This window comes from Staurois parvus, unplaced genomic scaffold, assembly GCF_062004578.1.
Source record: "Staurois parvus isolate SC_StPar_1 unplaced genomic scaffold, SC_StPar_1.0 ptg001272l, whole genome shotgun sequence".
Taxonomy (NCBI): domain Eukaryota; kingdom Metazoa; phylum Chordata; class Amphibia; order Anura; family Ranidae; genus Staurois; species Staurois parvus.
Genome location: NW_028319068.1, coordinates 679,538 through 700,079, shown reverse-complemented (window position 1 = coordinate 700,079; position 20,542 = coordinate 679,538). Strand labels below are relative to the sequence as shown.

At 47.3% G+C, this 20,542-nt stretch overlaps 1 protein-coding gene across 1 annotated transcript; it reads right to left on the bottom strand.

The window, feature by feature from the left end:
• Positions 1-840: 840 nt before the first annotated feature.
• LOC149437668 (uncharacterized) lies at positions 841-4,217 on the bottom strand. The gene is made up of 2 exons (XM_089660784.1): positions 1,991-4,217; positions 841-1,883 (listed from the first exon to the last, which is right to left on the bottom strand). Exons 1-2 carry the CDS (start codon positions 3,690-3,692, stop codon positions 841-843), a joined length of 2,745 nt encoding a protein of 914 aa, XP_089516910.1. The 5' UTR covers positions 3,693-4,217.
• Positions 4,218-20,542: the final 16,325 nt, after the last annotated feature.

Here is a 20,542-nt window from a genome sequence, read left to right as displayed (position 1 = left end):
CCATTGTTCAGGTCTACTGACTTTTCTTATTCGTTCTACCCTGTTAGCCATGTACACATAGAACCTTCTTATACTGTTGCATATGTAGCCAAGTACGACCTTGCTGTCAGTATAGTACTTAACCTGATCAATTTCAGTGTCCATTTCATTTTGCAGGAATTCTGCAACTTCGACAGCTAGGGTTGCTCCACACAATTCTAATCTTGGAATAGTGTGAGCCGGTTTTGGAGCTAACTTGGCTCTTCCTAGAAGAAACCCGACATGGGATCTCCCGGAGGGATCTATGATCTTGAGATAAGCCACGGCCGCTATAGCCTCGGTGGATGCATCACAAAAGATATGAATCTCTTTCCTCTGACTTCTTGAAGTTGAAGTAAGTGAATAGCAGCGTGGGATATTAAGTTCTTCCAATACTTTCAAGGAGTCTCTCCTAAGTGCAGCAAATCTGGCTAAAGCTTGTTCTCGATTGTTAGGGAGAGTAAGCCTTGGTACACGAAAGGGTAATGGAGCTACCCAACTGTTGGAGTTGTCCTTGAAGAACTCTTCATTCATAATCTTGATGAACTCCTTGTCTTCGACCGAAGGAGCAATCTTGTTGTCATCACAAGTAGTCTGGTACACTGCATCACCAAGATCCTTGTGAGAAGTGAGCTTGCAAGTAATGCCTTGGAGAGCTTGATATGGAACTTCAGGATTGAAATCAAATCTTTCCTTCACATAATAGTGCAATGGACATTTCATCGATTGATAGGTGTATGATCCCTCCACATTAGTTTTGTAGGAAGCTACATTCGAGAGCTTGTGAGATTGATCTAAACAAACTTCTCCTATTATCACCCATCAAAGATCAAGTTTCTGGGCATAAGGAGCATCATCTGGACCGTTACATACCTCTCTTATTTTATGAACTCTAGGAATGTCTCTCCCTAGAAGAATCAAGATCTTCGCATCCTTGTTAAGTGTAGGAATGCATTTAGCAATGTGGCTCAAATGAGGTTGATGACGTACAACCTCAGGTGTGGGAATCTCTTCTCTGTTGTTCGGTAGTTGATCACATTCGATTAGAGTAGGAAGAGGAAACTCTATGTTCTCATATTCTGATGCCACTATAAAGCCATGGGCCCTTCTTCCAGAAGTATTGACCCTTCCTGCGCATGTCTGCAAGGTATAGGACCAGGCCTCTCCATGAATGTTGAATAAGTCAAAGAATTCTGTACTTGCCAACGAGCGATTGCTCTGATCGTCTAGTATGGCATACATTTTTATGGCATTTTGTGGACATCCTTCAGGAAAAACCCTTACAAGACATATCTTGCTGCAAGACTTGCTATGAAGCCCTTCTCCACACACCTCTGTACATCTTGTGGTTACGGGGTCAGCATGTTGCTCAGTTCTCTCCCCGCCATCATCTGAGGTGGTCTTGGGGTTGCTGCCGGGTGAAGGTTTCCTTTTGAACAGGTCTGCATGGAGTGCGTCCACATGCCTCGCACTGTTGCACAGGGAACATCTGATGGCGATCTTACAGTCTCTAGCGAAATGATCGGAGGATGCACAACACTTAAAACAGATATTATGTTCTTTGAGAAATGTCTTGCGTTCTTCAATAGGCTTGTCCTTAAATGCACGACATTTGGAGAGAGAATGTGGTGCATTATGAATGGGACACTGTTGATCAAGATTACTTGCCTTGGTATCTTGTAATTTAGTGTCTGTAGCCAAGACGTTGGACGTGATAGCGGTCTTCCTCACGGCAATAGGATGCCTTAAGTCCCTGAATTTACTGTTGGTGGCAATACCCTTTGAAGTAGTTAAAGGAAAGATGGTTGTATCTGGATACAGGAAGCTTGGGTCATTCTTGGTTCTTGCGATCTTCTTGACGAACTCTGCAAAATAGAAAAAGGGGGGAAAAGAAACATGGTGTTCATATTTATACTTTGATCCTACGCTAGTCCACTTTCCCTGGAGATGACTAGGCAACTTTGCTACAAGCCCTGAGCAGTGTCTAAATAGCTAAGACCTGGCAAACTAGGATCTGACTTAGCAATTTCAAGTTCATGAAGGAGGTCACCTAACTCTCTAAGCCTATGATTGTCCTTAACAGAAATCTTAGGAAAGTCCTTTAGTCTCTGGAATAAGGCAGATTCAATGACTTCGGGGCTCCCATAGTCTTGTTCCAGAAGTTCCCAGGCAGCATTGAGGCCTGCTTCAAAGTTATAAATGTAGACAGATTTAAGTCTCTTTACTTGTTCTGAAGATTGACGCCCCAACCACCTTATTAGTAAGTCAAGTTCTGCTTGAGGTTCAATATCCAAGTTCTTGGTTACCGCCTTAAATGTAGATCTCCAACTCCTATAGTTCTCTGGGTGGTCGTCGAATCTAGACAGTCCAGTAGTAATTAACTCTCGCCGAATCATGTACTTGCTGAACTCTGCAATATCAACCCTTTCAGTTTTTACATCCACAGGTGATACTGATGGTGCACCATCTTGAATCATGGTTGGTATCTGATGCTGGCCGATAGGTGGAGAGAAAGGTATTGCAGATGGGTTCAATCCAGGTAAGGGTCTGGTGTCTGAAGATCTCTGTGCGTTTGAAGTTGAAGTTAACTGTATTAAAGGAGGTATAGAGTTCACTCTGTAGTCTTCTGTTGTGCCCTTGTAATCTCTATTCACATATGTTTGTAGTGGCACATGAGCTGGATAGTTTGGTACACTTAATTTTGTGGCACGCGGTAGTTGTGGAGTGTCTCTGTTGGAAGGTGCGTCTGGTTGATCAGCTTGCTTTGACAACATGTTGCCTTCTGATTGACTTGCTGGATGATTATGGGAAGAATCTCCAACTGTAGGTGGAACTGTATCGTCGTGGTTCTGGGTTAAGACAAACTGTATGGTCCTTTCAACAGGGTCTTGACAAGCAGCCAAGCTGGGACAATATGCTCCTTCTTCTTCTAAAAGGGCTTGTTCCAAGACGGATAATTCCGCTAAGGCTACTTCCTTTTCTCTATTTTTCTGAAGGATTTCTAGCTGGGCCTCTGATTCTGCTTGTATTCGTTTAGCTTCTGCCTTGAAGGCTGCTTCTCTTTCAGAACAGGTGGCTTGAACCTGGGCTACTGCAACCTTTTGGCGAGCTTTGAGTATTTGGTCGCTCAGTGTTGACCTTACAGAGCAGGACCGCAATGACTTAGAAGATGATTTATGATATGAGCGGGCAGATCTATTTGATTTTCCTGAGTGTCTGGAAGAAGCAGATATACAAGATGCAGTTTCATGTAGTTGTGCTAATCTACCCTCTATCTGTGTCTTTGCTTCAATATAAGTGATATGTCTCTGCTTGTCAGTAGCAATAAAGTTCTTTAATTCTATTGAAGCTTCCTCTACATTGGAATGTGACAAAAGGGAAGAGTACTTTTCAGAAAGTCTTTTATAATTCTCAAATGCCTTCTTAACCCTTGAGAGGGCAGTGTTCAATTGCTCAGAATTGTTGCTAGTTTCATTACTGGCTGTTATACAACTTAAAGTTTTCTCCCATAATGCAGTCAGGTTACTGTATGTCTCTTCCTTACTTGCATCATAAGCCTCCCTTGCCTTCAAAGATGGATGAGGGGCTCTAACAGGATGGGCAGAATGCAGCATGGTGTCTGTTTTATCTTGATTACATGCAGGTGACTCATAAGTGGGATCTCTGTCAGACATAATGACAAGTGCTGTAGTTTTAGTGTCTTGTTGGAAATCTGCAGAAGCTCAGCTCTGTAAGTAGTTACTTTTATTTGCAAGCAGGCTGAGCTGGGGAGCTGAATGTCTATTGCAATGAGGCAGCTAGAGCAGCAGCCTGGCTCACACTGAATGCTTCACTCAGTGCACAGACAAGATTACTGTTCTTCATACAGGAGAATGGTTACTCACAGTTCTGAAGCTGCAGAGATGGCTGTGTGATGAATTCTCATGGAGATTTATTGGAAATTTACTGTTCTGTCTTGGCATCGGTTGTACTTGTGGCGAGATTCATTTAGACCCAGTCTGTCAGAATGTGTGCAGCAAGTTGAATGATCTCCTTAACAGATAGTTTACTCAATGAATAACAACTTCAGAGGTATTTTCCAATGCTTCTTTATGCTTCAAGGTAACAAAGGTGTGAACATAAAGGTGTTTTCATAGGTAAATTTCCAGTAATGTACATAGCCTCCTCACTCTACAGCATCTTGATAACCACTAAACTAAAATGGAGTTACACCAGGAAATGAAGGTGGAAGCAACCAACTAGCCAGAAACAGCAGGGGTGTGTGGATGATACCAAATAACATTATAACATAACATGTAAATAACAACAGCTAAACAGTAAAGCTGCGTGGCAGCACAGGTACCTTGCCTTGGATGTCCTGTTTTCGCAAGACCGTTCTGGCTGCACCGGTGTCGATGAGGCAAGGGAGGGGATATTTTAATTCCTCGAGAAAAAGATGGACCTGGGCCGACACCGATTTTCCAACTTCCTATGAGGATTCATAGGAGTTACTTACCATGGTGGTGACAGGGGCGGAGGACTCATCAGGAATGAACTGCCACCGACCTTTAGGTAATTGGGGACAGCTCCTCCTCATGTGCCCCGTTTGGTGGCACTGAAAACACCTGGGAGGGGGCCTATCCTTCCTGTGACCCAGATCCCTTGGTTTTTCGTGTGGGGTCTGGGACATAAGAACTTTGGCCTTGTCCTGTTTTCTCCTATCCATTTCCCTCTCTATTGCCGCAAGAGTGGAAAGGATAGCAGGGATAGACATCTCATTATATTCGGGTCGGGACAGAACCAGCCTTTCCCGAATTTTAGTATCGATGCCTTCCAAAAATTTGGCCCGCAACAGAATGTGCGTCGCAGTCACCTTTACCCCTTCAGTTGGAGCATCAGGTCCAACTTCCAGATCCGCATCCAGTGCCGTCTGCTTGAGACGGCGCCAGAAGCAGGCGCTTTCTTCATTAGGTCCCTGGGTGAGCTTCATCATGTCCGTAGTAGAGGTAGCACCATACATTTCTGGAAGCTTTGCCTTTAGCTGTGCACAAAACTCTTTGCCCCCTGAAGTCATCTCCTCATGAGTGGTTATAGAGCACCCTGCAATCACTGTACTGGCCACTTCCATGCCCACCTTTGCCCGCAGGATCTGCGCACAATCCAACCCGCTCATTCCATAGTTGAACTGGTTTTGTCCAAACATTCAAGCAAATCCTCTCGGATTGACTCGATAGTCCGGGAGCTCAGCCAGAATAGTGCGGATCTCTGCCTGGGTGAAGGGAACATGCCAAACTACCCGTTCCCCTAAGGTCCGCTCCCCCTGTGCATTAGGAGGACCTTCAAATTGCTGCACCCTGACTGGATAGGCCTCGGTCCGGGAAGAGTGCAAGTGTTGGCCTGGCTTCATCGGTGGGCTTAGATTAACCACCTCGCTTACTGCACCTTCAGGTTTGAGGTCCCTCAGATCAGGGTATAGCTGGGGGGCAGGGGTCTGATCAGTGGCTCCTAGCACTTTGATGCAATCCGCCCTGTTTCTTAACCGGGTGTCTATTCCCCTTGATTCGCAGATAGTCTGCAAATCGGCTGTTGAGAAGACTTCATAGTTGGAAACAGAAGGAGCTGGGGTAAAGCAGGGAGAAGGGAGAGGTAGAGGTAGAGGCTGAGGAATAGATATAGAAGACAGGGAAGGTACGTCAAGAGTGACGTCACTAGCAGAAGAGACAGGTGCAGTTATACTTATCTCAGCCACTGTTGGTTGTTCGGGAACCCCAGCAGACCCTGATCCTGCCTGCCTTAGTAGAGTCAGCCCTGAAAGAGCTTCCTCCACCTCTGACACTGGATCCTCCTGTTTTATTCCCTCTGGAGGCCAGGTATACATCACCTGGTTCTTCCGGACAGACACCAGTTTATGTATGCCCTGCTTCCCTAATTGGATTGACCTGTGAAGCCATAGCTGTGCGATCTCTAGTTCTGACGCCTGCATCCGTGGTTCAAATTCAGAGATGAATTTTTCCCACCTCCATGCGTCAAATGTACCTTCCCGGGGAATTTCCCATCTGGTACCCTTCGACCATTTATTCCATCTTTTGAGGGGTTCTGTAGACTTCCCCCCCAAACTCACCTTCATCAGCTGTGCAGCTGTCCTCACCCTGAAGAGGGCTGGTTCCCCCTCTCTCTTCATGGACTAACTACTGCCCATCGTGACTAGTCACTGGTATATATCCCACGTCCGGGTACCTGTTTACCCCCTGGAGCACTCGGTGGGATCCTACCGAGAGCCCTGATTCCACCACTTTCCCAGCACAGCGTAATTTATGTGATTCTTATTGATCACCCGAAGCGCATCAAGTGGCAGTCAAACTGAGAGCACACCTCCCACTCCCACAGCGCAAGTTATGTGATCCTGACCACCCAAAGTGTTTGTGGTAACCAGGCTAAGCGTTACACTTCCCTGGACCGCCCACTCGCACAGCATAATTTATGTGGTTCTCATCACCCACTGTGTTTGGCAGACCACACCGCACAATGCTGAAAGTGGCTTTTCTCTCCCTACACACAGTAGCTAACACAAGTCAAAACAAAAGGAGGGGTTGTTTGATGTTACTTATGGGTCACTGGTTGCCCGGAAACCTGCTAACTGACCTTTAGGAAAATCGTGTAAAGAAAAAACTTTCCTGATACACACAGAAAAACCCCTTTTCAACCTGAAAAACCATTAAAAAGGACAAAGTGGATCCTTATGAAAAACACGGGACGTTTCGCAGTAAAACAATTACACAGAGGTAAACCGAAAAACTGCGCCAAAAATAACCCCGGTTGCTGACGCGAAATTCGCTCCTACCAGCACCGCTAAATGATCTGCACTACACCCGCGATCTTCGCTGCAACCGCCTAAAACCGTTTACACAAAAAGTCTGCTGGACGTGAAACACGCGATGCAGCAGCTTAAAACAAACCCGCTTTACAAAAAGGAACTACTTTTACCAAGAGAAACACAATCACTATACAAGAAATCTATGTGCAAAAAACCAAACTTCACCGCGCTCACTAAATGTGGAACACGTGAGAGAAAAACTCGCTTAACACACTTTGAATTGGCTGGCAATACGCAAATTTAAAGCTAAAAGCAAACAACTTAAACTGTAAAAATTTAGATTAAAAACACAATATGGGTCAAATGCATATAGAAAACGGCATACACATTGCATAGAGATCATTGAAACTCAAAGCGAAACTCGCAAAACGGCGTTCCCGAGTCATCAAAAAACAAAATGGCGGAGAAACCACATGGCAGTCACAAAATGGTTGCCAAACAAAGAGACATGTGGAGCAGTCAACAAAATGGCCACCAACAGAGAAGCACATTTGGTAGTCAACAAAATGGCCACCAACAAAGAAAGCACATGGCAGTCACTAGCCTCAAAATTGCCTCTAACCTCTTACATAAAACAGACTTTTGGACAAAACATACACTGGACAATTACACAACAATATACAGTACACATACAACACAATTTGGCACAATCACAGAACGGACATGGAAAAACCAACATATCACACTAACATGCGCATGTAACAGAAAAGACCCACTGCTGCATGCTTGCTGGGAGCAGTAGTACCGACAAAACACTGCACAGACTATATACACACAAAGGTCTTACAACAGTTAACGATTAATCTATACCTTTCAGCACTGTAATAATTACCTCATGTGGAGGGAGGTAAAGCAACTACCACAGTACCTACAACCCGCAAATACTTACCTAAACTATGCAAAAACCTTTACCCGTTAAAACATATACCCGTTTAATTTTTGGTTGAAAGATATTTAAACTTGACCAAATCCAGCCAACCAAACCCACCCCTCTGCTGTTTTTAGCAGAGAAAAACCCTTGTCTTTCACCCACAAATCAAAATTTTAGGACGACTAGGTCCTTGCTAAGCGGAATTCACGTTAGCTAACAGAGAGCGAAATTAGCCACACGAACGCGCAAAAAGCGATCCTCTTAACGGTAGAGAGACCTGAAATGTGCCGGCATACTTTTTGCTAGTTCATGATAGCTCATTCCCCCCTCGTACTCGGTTAGCTATCGCAGAATTCGCGTTAGAATCCTCTGTCTTGGAAATTCGCTTTTAACAAATTTCTCCTTACCGTGAGTGTCCGCAGTTGGGTGCGCAGCAATCCCCCATAAAGCTGTGTGAATTTCGCTGCAGCCGTATTACGCCCTCCACTTACCGCGACTGCAGCTAAACTCCACGATACCTGTGCCTCCAACTGGTTTAGCTCTCTTCAGATGTGGGGAAAATGGAGCTCCCGTTACCCAGGAATGATCACACGACACTCTCAGGTTGCAGTTGGAATTCACTCTGAGACCGGGTCTAACCCCAGCCTCCTGTTTTATTACAAGCACACACGCCCCCCCCCCACACGGGGGGGGGGGGGTCAGGTCAATCCCCTCCCACAGAACATTGTATAGGGAGTGTCTATACACAGAATGTACATCTTGATTGGAGTGTAGCCTTTCCTCTTATCTATACTGGAAGCCAGTTACACCAGTCCTCCCCTCCCCTCCCCCATAAACTCTCTGTGGAGAGCGAACTTCCCATCCTTTACATGCTATCAGCTCCTAGTAGTATGTACATTGTCTGTACAAGCATCCCTTAGATTAAACAGTGTCAGTCTGTATCTGAATGGGCCCGATACGATCTTTATTAAAACACATCCATCCAGATACAGTTCAGATCAGTAGTGGCTTGTAAGATATACATGAGCCTACACGCGGAGTTCGCACTGCCCGGCGCCTGGCCACACGAAGTCCATGTGGTACTATGCTGCTGATATGTGGATACAGGCCCGCGGCCTACTGCCGGCGGCATTCGCATCAAATGCCGTGGTGGTATACACGCCGGTCTATAAGCGCAGATCTGCCATCTCATCCATTACCGAGCTGAGTACTGTAATATATACATTGTACATGCGCATGGCCTAATTGCAGCCTTCAGAGCTTTAATTAAGCCACACGAGAGACATATGAATAACACTAATATATGACACATTTAAAGTTCAACCTGTAATACAAAATTTCCATGACATCACCGAACAAATCTCAGGCTTTGTAGAAGAAATTTTAAAACTGTTAGCAAAGAATACTGCTAGTTTCCTGCAAGACACCACTGACTTTCTGAACAAGATCAACAACATACAGCAATTACATATAATACACTTCTAGTGACTATGGATGTAGTATCCCTGTATAGTAATATCCCTCACAAGGATGGATTAGCTGCATGTCACAGATCCTTATCATCCTCACCAAACCACAAATACACTGCTGAGGATGTTACACAGCTCATTGAATTCATACTTACACACAACTACTTTGCCTTCAATAAAGACATCTGTCTTCAATGTATGGGTACTGCGATGGGAAGTAAAATGGCACCCCAATATACCAATTTATTTATGGCTGACCTGGAGGAAAAATTCCTGAACAGCATGGAACAAAAACCATACAGATACTATCACTATATTGATGATATTTTCATCATATGGACAGAAGGTGAAGAATACCTAAAACAATTTTACTCATTGATCAACACTTTTCATCCATCCATCAATCAAACTAAAAATGGAATACTCAAACACACACGTCAACTTCCTAGACACCACAGTATACATCAGGGATGATACACTTCACACCTCAATATACAGGAAAGCCACTGACAGATGCAACTACCTCCACAGTTCTATATTCCACCCCCAACACACGAAACGTGCCATCATACACAGTCAGGCCATTAGATACCACTGAATATGTTCTGACCCAAGAGACAGAGATACACATCTAGGGACACTAGCAGACTCCTTCCATAAGAAAGGTTACAAGGATAAAAATATCAACAACAGCATAAACACAGCCTTCGGAACCCGAAGAGAAAATCTACTTCAGTACAAGGAGAAAAAAAACAAACAACTGTGTACCTCTAGTAACCACATACAACCCAGCACTAGAAGGGATAAGAAAAATAATCAAAGATTTACAACCCATCATAACAGAGGATGGAACTCTGAAAGAAATATTCCAGCAACCCCCAATACTAGCTTGCAGATAACCCCCCAACCTCAGAAATAAAGTAATCAGTAGGAAACTTCCTTCTGATTATGAGGTCACAAATAATGGAAGCACACCCTGCAATAAAAAACGATGCAAACTTTGCAACCAAATTAATCCATCAAAAAGTGTCACACACTCAAAAGGGATCTTCAATATCTCCGGTTCATACAGCTGCACCTCCAGTAATGTTGTGTACCTTATCCAGTGCAGAAAATATAACAAAGGATCCTATGTTAGCGAAACAGGACAGAAGTTGCAAACAAGGATGAATTTGCACAGACATACCATCAAGGAACATAAAGAAGATAACTTTTGCACACCTGTGGGACACCATTACGCACAACCGGACCACACTTTGGGAGACCTCAATGTTTTAGTTCTGAAAGCAAATTTCAAATCCGTTCTGGAAAGAAAAACTTTTGAACTAAAAATGATAATTCTATATGACACAAGAGATAAGGGCCTTAATTTGGACATGGGATTCCTCAATCAATATCCAACATTTTTATGACTTTGTGATTGTTGTTCTTCCTCCCCCCCCCCCCCCCCCCAGTCTTTGCTTTTGCTTTGCTGTATTTTATCTCTAGTAAAGGGTCTCTAGTATAACCCTAGGCTTGTGTTTCTTTCTGATTTTTTTTTTTTCCTCTCATCTCCAGCTTCTAACATTCTGCTAAAACATTGTAATAGTACTGCTTGGACCTTGAAGAAGGGGTATTCTGACTCAGATTGTTGTGATAGCGATTTATGCCTTGAGACCTCTCTGCCTAGCCTGTATGTCAGGAATGGACTTGCCAGTAATGGTGGAACTCACCTGCCTTGTTGGCTGCAGTACCAGGGCTGGCCAGCGGGTGCTCCCAGCAATCAAAGACTCAACCCTGCAGCCAGCCAAACACCTGAAGCTGATTATACAGGTGTATTTAAGGGATGGCCAGACCTGCAGTCTGGGCCTTGGTGTGTGTTTTTCCTGGGCCCCTGTATCTTGTAACCTGCCTTCCTGTTCCTGTTCCTGTCTCTGTCTCTGCCTCTGCCTCTGCCTGACTTGTTGCTGACCTCTGCTTGATCCTGACCTCTGGTGACTTCTCCTGTTTTGATCCCTGGCTTGTGACCCTGACCATTCTCTCCGCCTGCTCCTCCTGTACCTACCTGCCCGATAGTTATCGACCCGGCCTGCCTGATTATGTTGTGCTCTATATGTGTATGTACCTGTGTATCTGTATCAGTCTAGGTTTGGGTTTGTTTCACTTTGTTGTATGTATTTGTGTTAGCTTGGGGTTTGGTGCACTGCGTTTATGTTTGTATTGTTAGTCTTTAATAAATTATATTGTTTTAACTTATCTGAAGCCTGCGTTTCCCTGCGTCAGTTCACATACCTCTGGTCATACCCTGGAGCCCTGACATTACACCATGGACAATCCTGACCAGAAGTGGCTGCACAGGGAAGCCATCTTGGCTTGTTGCTAGGAAGGATGGATCTTGACGAGGTTGTGTATTTATCTCTGCTAGTGTTTGATGACAGAGAATATGCTTATCAGACTCTGAAGGAGTATCCCAGGGATCAACTACTAGAATGTATACGGATCGCTCATTGCCTAGTAGATCAGGGCACAGAATTCTCTGAGGTGCAGCCATTGATTCAGGTTTGTGCTGAGCTGGTTTCATCTGGTACCCCCGAATGCAGGGATGAATTTTTGCCGCCATTTAGTGCCGACCAGGTAGAGTCTCTGGTATGGTTATTAGAGGATGATGTGGATTACTTTCTGGAGCGTTATTCTGCATGTTCACCACAGGTACTAAGAGATTGTATAAACGCAGTGCAGTCTTTGACCAGACAGGCTTTGTGTAAGCGGAGCTTTGTTCAACCCATACTGCAGACATGGTCAGACTTGTTGCACCCAGCCTCAGTCAGCTTACAACATCATTCCTCCACTCAAGGCACTCTTCCTACATCCCCGACAGCACCCCCAGTGACTGCCCTGTATACTCTGCTAACTACCACATACCAGTCCTCTGCTCCCACTCGCTGCACCTATCCTTTCTTTAACCCTGTAAAGAAGTCCTCTGTAGCAACTGCTCCCTCCTCTGTTCCATCTTCCAGCTCTTCTCTGTCCTCAGCTGCTCCATTCGTTTGCAGACCTGCGTTTACTTGCAGTGCTCCAGTAGTTAAGACCAGAAAAAATTCTTTCCAACCAGTACCATCCTGCCAGTATCCAAACCGGTGAGCCTGCCGTCTGAGAACCTGCCTTCCGTGGTTCAGCCTGGTGCCTCAGCACCCGCACTTCAGCCTGATGCCTCTACCCAGCCGGATGCCTCTACCCAGCCTGATGCCTCCACTCAGCCTGATGCCTCCATTCAGCCTGATGCCTCCTTTCAGCCTGATGTCTCTACCCAGCATGATGTTTCTACCCAGTCTGATGAACTGATCCAGCCTGATGATCCTATTAGGCCAGTTGACTCAATGCCCGCTGTCGATCCAGACGATCCGGTACCTGATGACCCAGTGCCCGCTGTCATGCCTGGTGACCCGATGCCCGCTGTCGAGCCAGACGATCCAACGCCAGATGACCCGGTGCCCGCTGTCGATCCAGACGATCCGGTACCTGATGACCCGGTGCCCGCTGTCATGCCTGGTGACCCGATGCCCGCTGTCAAGCCAGACGATCCAATGCCTGATGACCCAGTGCCCGCTGTCATGCCTGGTGACCCGATGCCCGCTGTCGGGCCAGACGATCCAATGTCTGACCCAGTGCCCGCGGTCATGCCAGTTGACTCGGAGCCCACTGTCGTGCCTGGTGACTCGGGGCCCACCGCCTTGCCAGATGACGCGGTGCCTGCTGGCGAGCCAAATGACCTGATGCCTGGTGACGCGGTGCCCGCTGTCATACCTGGTGACCCGATGCCCGCTGTCGAGCCAGACAATCCCATGCCTGATGACCTAGTGCCCGCTGTCGTGCCTGGTGACCTGATGCCCGCTGTCGGGCCAGACGATCCAATGTCTGACCCAGTGCCCGCGGTGATGCCAGTTGACTCGGAGCCCACTGTCGTGCCTGGTGACTCGGTGTCCACTGCCTTGCCAGATGACGCGGTGCCCGCTGGCGAGCCAAATGACCTGATGCCTGGTGACCCAGTGCCCGCTGTCATGCCTGGTGACCCGATGCCCGCTGTCGATCCAGACGATCCAACGCCAGATGACCCGGTGCCCGCTGTCGATCCAGACGATCCGGTACCTGATGACCCGGTGCCCGCAGTCGTGCCAATTGACTCAGAGCCCACTGTCGTGCCTGGTGACTCGGTGCCCACTGCCTTGCCAGATGATGCGGTGCCCGCTGTCGAGCCAAATGACCTGATGCCTGGTGACCCGATGCCCGCTGTCGAGCCAGACGATCCAATGTCTGACCCAGTGCCCGTGGTCATGCTAGTTGACTCGGGACCCACTGTCGTGCCTGGTCACTCGGTGCCCACTGCCTTGCCAGATGACGCGGTGCCCGCTGGCGAGCCAAATGACCTGATGCCTGGTGACCCGATGCCCATTGTCGTGCCTGATGACCCGGTGCCCGCCGCTCCGCCTGGGGGCCCGGTGCCTGCCGTCCCTCCTGGGGGTCCGGCACCCGCCGCTCCTCCTGGGGGCCCGGTGCCCGTCGCTCCTCCTGGGGGCCCGGTGCCTGCCGCCCCTCCTGGGGACCCGGTGCCTGCCGCCCCGTCTGAGGGCCCGGCGCCCGTCGCTCCGCCTGGGGGACCGATGCCTGTCGCCCCTCCTGGGGGCCTGGCGCCCGGCGCTCCGCCTGGGGGCCCGGCGCTCGCCGCCCCGCCTGAGGGCCCGATGCCTGTCGCCCCTCCTGGGGGCTCGGCACCCGCCGCCCCGCCTGGGGGCCCGATGCCTGTTGCTCCGCCTGGGGGCCCGGCGCCCGCTGCCCCACCTGGGGGCCCGGCGCCTGTCGCCCCTCCTGGGGGCCCGGTGCCCGCCGCTCCGCCTGGTGGCCCGGTGCCTGCTGCTCCGCCTGGTGGCCCGGTGCCTGCTGCTCCGCCTGGTGGCCCGGTGCCTGCTGCTCCGCCTGGTGATCCGGTGTCCAGCTCGATGTGCCTCTACCCGGAGTCCTGCCCGATGTGCCTCTGCCCGGAGTCCTGCCCGGTGTGCCGCTGCCCGGAGTCCTGCCCGGTGTGCCGCTGCCCGGAGTCCTGACCGATGTGCCGCTGCCCGGAGTACTGCCCGATGTGCCGCTGCCCGGAGTCCAGCCCGATGTGCCGCTGCCAGGGTCCAGCCCGATGTGCCGCTGCCCGGAGTCCAGCCCGATATGCCGCTGCCCGGAGTCCAGCCCGATGTGCCAGTCTTTGATATCCCGGCAGTTACCAGATCTGGGCGGTGGAACATTTTGCCCAGCTAGGACTGTTTGGAGCGTCTTGAGGCCGCTCCTTGAGGGGGGGGTACTGTGAGGAATGGACTTGCCAGTAATGGTGGGACTCACCTGCCTTGTGGGCTGCAGTACCAGGGCTGGCCAGCGGGTGCTCCCAGCAATCAAAGACTCAACCCTGCAGCCAGCCAAACACCTGAAGCTGATTATACAGGTGTATTTAAGGGATGGCCAGACCTGCAGTCTGGGCCTTGGTGTGTGTTTTTCCTGGGCCCCTGTATCTTGTAACCTGCGTTCCTGTTCCTGTCTCTGCCTCTGCCTGACTTGTTGCTGACCTCTGCTTGATCCTGACCTCTGCTGACTTCTCCTGTTTTGATCCCTGGCTTGTGACCCAGACCATTCTCTCCGCCTGCTCCTCCTGTACCTACCTGCCCGATAGTTATCGACCCGGCCTGCCTGATTACGTTGTGCTCTATATGTGTATGTACCTGTGTATCTGTATCAGTCTAGGCTTGGGTTTGTTTCACCTTGTTGTATGTATTTGTGTTAGCTTGGGGTTTGGTGCACTGTGTTTATGTTTGTATTGTTAGTCTTTAATAAATTATATTGTTTATAACTTATCTGAAGCCTGCGTTTCCCTGCGTCAGTTCACATACCTCTGGCCATACCCTGGAGCCCTGACACTGTATAAGCAGATATAATCACTGTGGGCAATCCTTATCAGATAGCTTGAACTCACCAATACTGTGTTCATCCAGAAGTTGCTTTATTCTGTACATGTGAAACAGGATACAGCAGAATGAATGGTTTCCAGTATTATGTGGTCAAAAGATGATACTTTCTGTAGCGTACTATGCAGAATACATGTGTCCCTGTTACATGTGGTCTGTTAGCTGCCTCCATGACACAGGAAGTGCTGAACTCAAGAAGAAGGGAGGAGCTTCATATACAAAGGAATTGTGTCATAGATCTCAGGGAGGCAATATAAAACAAATGCATTACCAAATAAGACCACTGGATGGCAGCATTACTAACTATAGAAATGTCCATAGGAAATGGTACAAAAAAATAAACTATATGAATTCTCATGTACATTAACATAAATATTAACTGTGTAACAGCATACTCCCCGTCTGGCATTGTAAATGTCACTATTTAAACCATAACGGTAGTTATACAATTGCAAATAAACAACAGTGCAATTTGCTTGATGTCTTGAAGACCTGAAAGACATAAAAAAGGGAACATGCATATAGTGCAACAATTATAATGTAAGGCTTCAAGTTGTATCAATTAAAGTTCAAGACACTTCCTTCTTGAAGTCACAGGTTGGATCCAGCAGCATACGCAAGCAAGTTCATTCTCCAAAGGGCAAGAGCAGAACAAGTTCCGTGATAGGTCTGCTGAAAGTCTTTACAGTCCCTTGTCTTGCAACTTTCACCTCCACCTTGCGTACCTTGCCGTCATCACTAGGAATGCTCTTTACAATGAGTCCCATAGGCCACTCGATTCTTTCAGCTTGCTGGTCCCTCAGCAGAACGAGATCTCCAACTTTAATGTTAGGGTTCAGGCGTTGCCATTTTCTGCATCCTTGCAGAGTAGAAATATACTCCATTCTCCAACGATTCCAGAAGCAGTTGGAGAGGTGTTGTACTCGCTTCCACTGGTCATAGCACAGATTTCCTGTTTTTCCAGGTGGAACAGGAACGGACCCAAGCTTCTGGGTAAGTAGAGTAGCTGGGGTAAGGATAGTTGGGGTCTCTGGATCTGTAGAAACTGGAACAAGTGGTCTTGAATTGATTATGGCAGATGCATCTGAGAAGATGTGAAGCTCTTTTCCCTGACTTGTAGCAAGGGAAGCTGAGGTGTAACAGCGTGGTATACTGATTCCATCTAAGGCATGTAGAGATTGTTTCCAGGACTCCCACTTTGGAAGCTTGTCTGTAGGCAGCGGAGCATCCCAATCTTTAATAGACTCTGAGAACTGTCTAAGTAAGGATTTACCTTGTATGGTGATGGGAGCCACAAATCCCAATGGATCGTATAAGCTGTTCACCACTGACAGAACACCACGCTTGGTAAATGGTTTGTCTGCAGAGCCGACTTGAAAGCCGAAGGTATCTTTTAATAAGTCCCACCGTAGGCCCAGACTTCTCTGTACAGGTGGCATGTCCATCCCAAGATTTAAATCTTTAAACCCAGTGGCATGATCGCCAGGTTGAAAGGCTTTCATAACAGCGACACTATTCGAGGCAATGTTGTGTAGTCTGAGGTTAGCCCCAGAAAGCATACTTTGTGTCCTTTGGAGCAGGTCTATGGCTTCTTCATCTGTAGGTAAAGACTTAAGTCCATCGTCAACATAAAAGTCTCTCTCAACGAAGTGTCGAGCATCCGCACCATACTCCTTTTCTCCATCAAGGGCAGTCCTTCGTAAACCATATGTTGCAACAGCGGGTGTGGGACTGTTTCCAAAAACATGTACCTTCTTGCGGTATTCAATTATCTCATTGTCCATGTTGTTGTTACGGTGCCACAGAAACCTTAGGAGGTTCCTATGGTCTTCACGTACAATGAAGCAATGAAACATTTGCTCAATATCAGCAGTTATGGCAACTGGTTCTCTTCTAAATCTCATAAGGTTGTTGGTTAGATTCGGGCCAGTGAGAAGAACATCGTTCAGGGATACGCCTTGATGCTTGGCACTGGAGTCAAATACTACCCTGATTTGTTTTGGCTTACGTGGATGATACACTCCAAAGAAAGGCAGGTACCAGCACTCATCGTGTCTTTGAAGTGGTGGCGCTGGTTCGGCGTGATCATTGTCAAAGATCCTTTTCATAAAAGCGATGAAATGTTCCTTCATTTCAGGCCTGTTCTTTAGTGTTCGTTGAAGTGAGTTGAATCTGGATAGAGCCTGTTCACGATTGGTTGGGAGTGTGGCCCTTGCAGCACGAAGAGGTAATGGTGCGATCCAGCTGTTAGACTCATCCTGGAAGAATTCTTTGTCCATTATTTTGATGAACTCTCTATCTTCGACTGACAAGGCTATTTTGTTGTCATCACTTGTAGTACAAAACACTGTGGTACCTAGGTTGTCATCACAAAGAACAGGAGTAACATCAGGTACTTGGATGATGTCAAGAGGCTTCTCCTTTACTTCATAATGGTGAGGGCACTGTTTGAAGTGGGATGCACGTCCATTTCCCAACATGTAAGTTTTGAAGGAGTGGATCTCAGATGACGTTCTGTCCAGGCATACATCGCCCACTATTACCCAGCCTAGGTCAAGTCTTTGTGCATAAGGGGCATCGTTAGGTCCATCGCATTGGTCGCGTACTTTATGTACTCTGAGAACGTCTCTTCCTAGCAGGACCAAGATTTCAGCACTCTTGTCCATCGCAGGAATCTCATCAGCAAGGTGCCTTAAGTGAGGATGATGATATGCAGCTTCTGGAGTAGGAATCTCTTCTCTTTCGTCTGGTACCTGATCACACTCAACTAATGTTGGGAGGGGTATGCCTTCTCCATCCTTGATATGAGAGACCATGAATCCATCGACCCTTCTGCCAAAGGTCTCTACACGACCAGAACAGGTTCTAAGTATACGGCGTGGCGTGACCTTCTAAGCCAAAGATCTCAAAGAATTTAGGCTTAACCAGGGATCTGTTGCTCTGTTCATCTATTATGGCATACATCCTAGTAGCTTCCTCAGGATGATCCTTTGGGTATATCTTGACTAGGCATATCTTGGCACAGCATTTGTGATCCAGTCCCTCTCCACAGACTTCCGTGCATGAAGAAGAAACATTACCTTTGGCTAGAGCATGACTTTGTTGCTCCCCGCCATAATTTGAGACAGGGGTTGAGGTAGGTAGCTGCTGCGGGTTGTCTGGAAGTGGAGTAGGATGCATGGCTATAACATGTCTGTCGCTACCGCATTCTGTGCACTTGATGACAACTTTACAGTCTTTAACAAAGTGGTTATAAGAAGCACAGCACTTGTAGCATATTCCAAGTTTCTGGAGAATCTCCCTGCGCTCTTGTAAAGTCTTTGCCCTAAGCCCACGACATTTCTTAAGAGGGTGAGGCTTCTTGTGAATAGGACACTGACGATTAGGGTCTTTATCTCTGGCATCCACAATGCCTTGGTCAGTAGGCGAGGTTGTGGAGGGTGAGATGTCTGTCCTTTTAACAGATATTGCTCTAGTAAAGTCTCTACGGTTAGCTGCTGTGTTATCATACCTTGATGATGATGAGGATGAAGCAGGCAAGTTTGGTTCACTGAAGCTGAAGCTGGGATCGTTTCTCGTCCAGGCTTGATCACTAATGAACCTGCAAAAGTATGAGAATGGAGGAAAGGATACGTTATAGTCTCTTTTGTACCTTGAGCCCTGTTGTGCCCATTTCTCTTGCAGGCCGTATGGCAGTTTAGACACCACTGGGTTGACACCATGAGCGGTGTCCAGGAAGCTTAGTCCAGATAGACGTGGGTCTGTCTTTGCCAACTCTAGCTCCATGAGGAGGTCACTTAGATCTTGGAGCCTGCGATAGTCTTTGTTTGCTATTTTTGGGAAGTTTTGCAGTCTCTTGAATAGAGCACTCTCTATGGCTTCAGAGCTACCATAGGCTTGCTCAAGTCTTGCCCATGCAGCAACAAGACCTGCGTCTGGGTGGTCAACATGTACTGTTCTCAGTCTTTTAACACGATCTGCAGATTCTGGTCCCAGCCAGTTTTTGAGCAAATCAAGTTCTTCCTTAGTAGTAAGGTTGAGATCAGCAATAGCAGCCTTGAAGGTTGATCTCCAGGCCCTGTAGCTCTCTGGACAGTCATCAAACCTTGAGAGGCTGGTGTTAATGAGCTCACGGCGAATCATATATCTGGCAAAGTCATTCAAGTCTGATCTCTCACTCTTTGGTGCCAAAGTAACTTGTGAAACCCCTTGGGTGTGAAAGTTCTCTGGTGATGTAGGGTGAGGTTTACCAGGGTAAAATGATGTTGCATGAGCGTTTAATTGTGGTGTAGTCTCTATGGCTTGTGCTGGCTGTGGCTTGAGCTGCGGCTTGTCACTGGAAGTCACCTTGTTGTTGGCAGAAGTTGATGTGGTTTGCTGCATAGATGTACTTGTGTTGTAGATTTGAAGAGGCTTAGGCATATGGAGCTGAGAGGTCTCTGTGTTGAGAGTCAGAACAGTGTTGTTAGTAGGAGGTACAGGAGATGACTCTGTATCTTCGCAAATGTTATGCTTTAATACGTATTCACTGGTGCGTTCAACTGGATCTTCCAGTTCTGCTGGGATAAGGCAGTCTGAATTTGTACTTTGTCCCATTGCTTGTTCAAAGACTTTCCCTTGCTAGGGAAGATGCTTCCTCCCCTTCCATCTGCAGAATCTTTATTTGGGAATCTGCCTCTGCTTGCTGAGAAGCCATTTGGGCTTGGAGAGCTTTGCTTTTAGCTTCCATCTCTGCTTGCTGAGCTTTGCTTTTAGCTTCCATCTCTGCTTGTTGAGCTTTGCTTTTAGCTTCCATCTCTGCTTGTTGAGCTTTGCTTTTAGCTTCCATCTCTGCTTGTTGAGCTTTGCTTTTAGCTTCCATCTCTGCTTGTTGAGCTATCTTGCGTGCTTCTATCTCTGCTTGCTGAGCTATCATCTGTGCTTGTTGAGCTATCTTGCGTGCTTCTACCTCTGCTTCCTTTCTGGTAAAAGAGCTTTGCGCCTTTTTTGATTCAACATCAGCGCGGGCCTCTATTAGCTTATCGCTTAACTTCGAACTTCTGGAGCGAGAGGATCTAGAAGTGCGCTTGGTTGAGGTGGATCTGTGAGATCTGGTCTTCTGCAGTTGAGTAATGCGGAGTTCTGCTTTAAACTTAGCATTTTGCACTGCAAGATCCCTTTGTTGGTTTAGTGCATCAGTCCTGGTCAGTTCTGCTGAAGAATCCTCTATATTAGAGTCCTGCAAGAAAACTGAGTATTTTACAGACAGCCGCTGGTAGCGTTCATACGCAGCAGATAGGCGATTTATAGAGTCTCTTAATTCAGCTGGTTGATCATTAAAGTGTGACAGAACTGACATACATTGTGAAGTTCG